General features: G+C 51.3%; 1 protein-coding gene across 1 annotated transcript; it reads right to left on the minus strand.

The window, feature by feature from the left end:
- Positions 1 to 1660: 1660 nt before the first annotated feature.
- On the minus strand, positions 1661 to 6020 carry LOC118158511 (carbohydrate-responsive element-binding protein-like). Its single transcript, XM_035313183.1, has 4 exons — positions 5250 to 6020; positions 3286 to 3434; positions 2287 to 2334; positions 1661 to 1731 (listed from the first exon to the last, which is right to left on the minus strand). The coding sequence occupies exons 1-4, from the start codon at positions 5543 to 5545 to the stop codon at positions 1661 to 1663; spliced, it is 564 nt and encodes a 187-aa protein (XP_035169074.1). The 5' UTR covers positions 5546 to 6020.
- Between the last annotated feature and the right edge of the window lie 350 nt (positions 6021 to 6370).

Consider the following 6370-nt stretch of genomic DNA (forward strand, 5'->3'; position numbering starts at 1 on the left):
GTGAAAATGCCCCTACTATCTGCATGAGCTTTTTTTTTTTTTTTTTTCACTTGTTGTATTGATGAAAAAAACTGTTCTGCCAGCTTGTCTGTTTTGCTCTACTGCCTCCAGGGAAGTCTGTGCTTTGCCCTGGCAGGAGTGTGGTGGAGGCTGGTGTGGGTGTATCGGGGATTATTTGAAGGCATCGTTGTGACAGAGGTGTTAACAGAGTGTGGATAATGCTGAGGATTAGATATGGAGGTGCTCTGTGTATTTTCTCGCAGATAGGAGTGACTACATACTTACAGCTCTGCTTTGTGGGCAGCCATTTACCTCAATGCAAAGAAAGCACAAAGTGCCCCAGATGAGGAGGGAAGTCATTTAAATCCTCTTGTCCTCTTGAATTGTCTGGGAAGCTGGACAGCTTGCAAGCCAAGCTAGGTTCAGCATGGGAACAGGTTTGCACACTGAACCAACTCCTTTGCACTCCACACTCTGCTTGGGCAGGAACAGCCCCCAGATCCTTTGGAAATGGCTGAGAAAACACAAGCAGTTTCCTGCTGCAAACAACAGCACACCTGCACTGCAGCATAGATAGGCTCAGCCATGCCCAAGCTTTTCCCCCTCTGCAGGCCCGCTGCTGCCCCTCATGTTGACAATTCACAGCAGGAGCTGCACCCACTGCTGCAAAGCCCATGGAGAACTGCAGAGCTGGGGCTGCTGTCAGCACTGAGCTCTCTGTTCCTGTGGCCAGAGTGCCCTGGCTCCTTGCAGCTCAGGCATACACAGCATTGAGACAGTCTTCGTTCGGTCTTGCAGCCTCATCAGATGGATGCAACCAAATCTGCACTAGCCACTTCCAACCAGCCTGAACTAGTTCATAGGAACGCACTTTGCACAGGCGAATGCTGGTGAATTATAATGAATTGAGGCTGAGCGATTTGCCAGGAGGGAGGGCAAAGGAAAGTGCAGACTAATCCTGACAGAAGGAGAAAGGAAGAGGGTAGCTCAGTGTGTTCATCACTGGGGTGTTCCCTGCCTGCTCTGTTGTTGTATTCTTCCTGCTCTGTGCGTGAGTGTTTAAGACACTGTGAATTAGAGAATCAGTTAGAGAACATGACAAAGATACAACAGCAATTCCACTTCTCCTAGGAAAGCCTTAGAGGCTTCTACCAGCTTGCCAAGAGGACAAATTAGCACAGAATTAGCATTCAAGGGTGCAATCCAAACCTGTCTTGTTTTAAATTGTATGAGAGTGGCAGAGTTAATACTCCACTCCGATGTCCCTACCCGCTAAATCTCCCCTTCCAGTACAGGGAGGGGAGAAGAGGAGGTTATTCTAAAACACAGAGGTTTGTTGTTTTTTTTTTTGTTTGTTTGTTTGTTTTTGGTTTTGTTTTGTTTTGTTTTGTTTTGTTTTTCCCTGAAGCACAAGAGAGACCTGCACAAAATGGGACCACACAAACCTGCAGTCTGTAGTTCCCATCTGCACCCCATTTTTCTCCCTTGGGAGGACAGTTCCTCGGGACAGCCACCCAATGATTCCCTCCAATTACTTTACAAGGATGGGGTGGGACAGGATGAGGTGGGATGGTATGTAAGCCCAGGAGTCCCTGAAAGGCAGGATGCTGGGGAGTGGCACTGTGCTGGTGGGGAGAAAGAGTTTGCTCAGCTGGGGCGATTATGCTGGGGCGAAGGTGTGAACAGTTCCTAAAGGAGCTTGGCTCCACATGTGCAGCTTCTTGGGGAAACCTGGGGAATCCAAGTGGGGGCAGGGAGGTCCACCTGTGACAGACATGAGAAACAACAGTCCAAGGAAGAGACTCAAGAAAAGCAGCAAGATGATCTCTTGCAAGGAAGGAGTGGATGACAATCCTTAACTCTTTGTCAGGAGAGCTGCTGAAAAGAGAATAATGTCCTGGAAAATGGTTACAAAGGGCCTTGGAGCTGCTTCATGGCAGCTCCCAGCACCAAGAGGAAGACCATGGTGGGGGAAGATGCTGCTTTTTGAGGGAGCTGAAGAAACAAGCTACTGCTGGAAGCAAGCCCTGATGTGGAGAGGGTGCTTCTTGCTCACAAAGGAAGTGATGACTGTCCAACCCATGGAGGGATGATATGAGAGATCCTTGAAGCAATGGCTCAAGCTGAGATGGGACTGCCATAAACTTGTGTGAAGTGCCACAGAGGAATGATGGAGATGGGTGGAGTTACAGCTAGTCAAAACACTGTTCAGCTATAGTCATTAAAAAACAGTTGTAAAAAAAAACAAAACAAGTAGTATTTTTAGAGAGAGTTTAGCATACTTACCTTCCTTTGAAATGGTGAGCCACGCCTTGAACAACAAGGGGTATGTGGCTGCAACAGACACCACTCAGCATGTAGGTCAAGAAGTGATAGTTCCACTCTATTCAGTGCCTCTAAGGCCACATCTGGATATTGTGTCCAGATTTGCTGCTTCCCTCCCCCCAACACCCCCCGCCCCCCCAGTAAAAGATGGAAAAGATGGAAGTCCAAAAACTGGAGTGATCCTGGAAGGGGATGACAAAACGTTGGGAGACTGACAAATATGTCAGAAAAGAGGAGGCTGAGGGAGCTATGTTTGTTCCACTGGAAGAAGAAAAGATGAAGAGAGGAAGGTGAAGGTAGTCTTCAACTACCCAAAGGAGGTTATAGAGGTGATGGAGACAGATAATTCTCAGAGATGCACTGAGAAAGGTCAAAGAGGCAACAGACACAAACTGGAACAAGGGAAACTCCTATTGGACTCATGGAGGACACACTTCCATGTGTGAGCAGTGAAGCCCTGAGACAGAAGCAGTGGGATCATCATCCTTGCTCTCCATCATTTGTCTTCTCCATACTTCAAATGGTGAAGGAACTTGAGGAACTTGACCTGACTTTGGGATTAACCATGCCCAGCACAGGGGCTGGACTATGAACTCCAGAGGCGACACCTTTTATGGTTTCTGCTTTGTTAAGGAGTTAGTTTACAACATAACTATGGATGCACTCCTAAAAGTTGGTAAATATTTGGCTAGTCACTCCAGCTGAGGCTGTGCTGCACCAATACGGTTTCTGAGGAACCTGTCTGGGAGTGAAGGTGTGAAATGGCAGGTGATGCAGAGAGGTATCAAATCAGATAAAACTAAAAGTGCAGGTCAGCCAGATATCTTTAAACTCCATTTAACCCCCTGTGATACCTTCCTCCAACCATTGCTCATAAGGCTGTCAAAAATGTATTAGCAAAGCTGCTGTGGGTTTCCAAAGGGACGAAACAAATGCTTGAAGGGCAGCTAGCCACAGAACAGTTGGCTCTACAGTCAGGGTCCAGTCTCCTGTATGGAGAAGCATATCCAGTGCTGCATTGCAGGTCCAAGTTCACCTGAACCTGAGCTCTGATCAATGCTTCTTGTTGATCTGTTTTTAGGATGCTGAAAAGATGCAGAGCACAATGGCTGTGAGATGGAGGAGGGGAGCATGTAAGCATGGAAGGGCCTCCAAGAAAGAGAACTGAGTATGAATTTGCGTATCATCTAATGTCAAAATCTCCCTGCTGTATTCCAGACTGGCAGCTGCCCTGGCTCCAGGGCTGACAAAGATGTGCTCTCACGTGCTGAGCAAGACCTAGTCTTGTGCCAAGACAGACAAAAGACATCTCTAATGTTCTGGGCTCTGGAGTAGCCATCAGTGGTGGCAGTAAAACCTTGTAGCTGATGTGGATCCTCCTCACTGAGGCTACTGTTCAACTGCAGTTATGGTTTGCCATGCTGCTGGCCTTGGGGCTGGTTCATGCTTTGTCATGCAGGAGGAAAGTGAGGCCCAGGAGTCTAAGGGGTACAGATATCTGGAGGGATGGAGTCATGCCTGCAGCAAAAGGGCCAGTCCTGGCTCTTCTGGTCTGTTCCACCTGCCAAAGCACTTGCATCCTGCCCCCGCCCTTCTGCATGGGACGCACCAGAGCTCAAGAGCACATGGAGGCATCTCAGGAGTCAGGAGCCTACACATTCTGGGGTGCAGCAGTGTCTGCTCCTCCAGCCTCATGCAGCAAGACTCAAAGGAAGGCAAGTGTGGGGCTGGGAGAGCAAAAGAAAGTGAGGCTACTCATTGCCTGAGTAGCTGGCAGTAAGTGCAACCAACCCTTGGCTGGGCCACCCCAAGCTGAAGTTCACCATGTTTCTGCAGAGCATCAGCCTCACCAGCACCTCAGATGAGAGCTGTGCCTCACCAACTATGAGCAAACCATGCAGGCTGGCACACAGACGCATGGCAATGGGCCAAACGTACACAGCTACGTGGCAACTAGTACCCTGTGCAGTACCGTCACAGCATCCAGCGTCACCAGGACTACTCTGAGACTGACCACCTTGCCAAGCTCCAAAGGACTTCAAGGCACACCTGGGAGGCCAATGTGGGACCAGGAGATGGGCAATTCTTCAAGGCTGTTTTGTCCGGGTTTTGTTTTCACAAGGCATCAATAGGTAATCATCACTCCAGGTTTTCACTTGGATTTTTGGGAAAGCTGTGCAAATAATTTTGCACTGCGGTCTGTAGAGCAAGTCACCTTTTGACAGATCACAAAGCCTTGAGGTCTTTGTGGAAGAGGGGAGCTGCCTCCAAGAACATGGCCCAAGGTGCTAAGAAACAAGTTGCAGGCTCTCCTGTTGTCAGCAAGGCGCTGTATGTGGGGTGAGCATGTCCCTCACACTCTGGGCTTGGGTGATTTGTATGTTTGGAGGAATGACACAGTCACCCATCTGGTTTTGCTGGAGAGCAGAGGGGGAAACTTTCAGCAGGTCCTGGACAAAGCCCTGCGCAGCCATCCAGGCTGGAGTGCTGCCACTGCCACATGACCTAGAATAACTTTGGGACAAGTGGGCACAGCTCTGGGCAGGATTGCCAAAGACTAAGTGTTGTCTGCACACAGGTTACTGCTGCTCTACAGAGTGTGCAGGGCTGGGGTTCAGAGTGCTGCAGACAAGTGCAGTAACTCCAGATCTCCTGATGGAGGATGGTTAAGCTACGTGCTTAGAGAGGAAGAACTCATCTGGCTCCATAACAGTTCTCCAGCACCAGCTCTTTTTCCCTGAAACCTCCCAGGATGGCGTTCTGTGAGCAGATGCCCCACTACAACCCAATGGACAAGCAAATGAGGTTCCTGGAGATGGAGCAGGGCTGGGGGAGCCCAGCCTTTCCAGCGTGCCAGACTCACGCCTTCAGACAGCTGGGGGATCAGTGAGACACATGCTGGGCGCGAGGGCTCTCGGACTCACCTGTACTCTAGGCTCATGCACTCAAAGAGCCGGGTCAGGGTTGGGTCGATGCTCCGCGGATCAGCTGCCTCGGGCTCAGCATGGCGGTGGCGCCGACGGGGCAGTGAGTCGCTGTGCGGGGACGACACCATGAAGTGGCCACTGTGGATGACCTGGGAGGGTTTCTGAACCCCAGCACCGGGCCCTGCACCACCCATGGTTGCATCTTCAGAGTCAGAGTCGAAGTCGGAGTCAGGGCATGGCCCAACGAGGGGCTCCGGGAAGGGTCCTGGGAGCCCCACCTGAGCTTGTGCCATTGCCCAGTGCTTGCTGCAGAAGCCACACCAGCTGGAAAGCCCTTAGTGCACTAAGCACTAAGCCCCAGCACTGTAGTCCATATCCTGGCAGTGCCCAAGCCCTGCAGATGCTGCACTGGCATGGAGCACGCGCTATTGCCCTCCCTAGCAGTGCACAGGCACCTCCTCCTCAGTATGGCTCGCCCCACCCCTGTCCGACGCCGTCTCCTCCACGCTGCTTGGTTCAGCTCTGGGTTTGCTAGGCCAGCTCTCTGTGAGCCCTATTTATAGCGGTGGCAGTGATCCCGCCCATGTCGCACCCACAGCCAGGCCGCAGCGCTCGCTGCAGGCCACCACTAGCCACAGGTGCTCCAGCTCCATGCCACTGCCATGCTCTCACCGTGCACCTGACTGCCCTGGCTTTTATTTCCCCTGCAGATCTGGGGAGGATCCGCTCCAGGTCCCCTGGCCCACCCCTCGCCAGCAGGGCTTGCTGGCAGGAGGAGCACAGTCAGCTCTGTTTACTCTGGGCTAATCACTGCTCCCGGTGCACCAGTGGGGAGAGGAGCACACGGTATTTACCTAGTGCCTCTGCCCTAACGTGTCTCCCTGCACTTCCAAGGGAACAAATACAGATTAAGGGACACAAACAAGTAAAATTATAGCAACGGGCATCCAGCTCAGCACAATGCACACCGAGTCACTGAGCCGTACCACAAAGTAACTGAGGCAAAAGCCTGTTCCAAGACATGACCCAGCAGGAGAGGAGATGCAAACACTGTGTGCGAGACCCACGGAGAGGACTATGATGAGCTCAGGTGCTCAGTATTCATATACCTTGTAGGC

This window comes from Oxyura jamaicensis, assembly GCF_011077185.1.
Source record: "Oxyura jamaicensis isolate SHBP4307 breed ruddy duck chromosome 28 unlocalized genomic scaffold, BPBGC_Ojam_1.0 oxy28_random_OJ80989, whole genome shotgun sequence".
NCBI lineage: Eukaryota > Metazoa > Chordata > Aves > Anseriformes > Anatidae > Oxyura > Oxyura jamaicensis.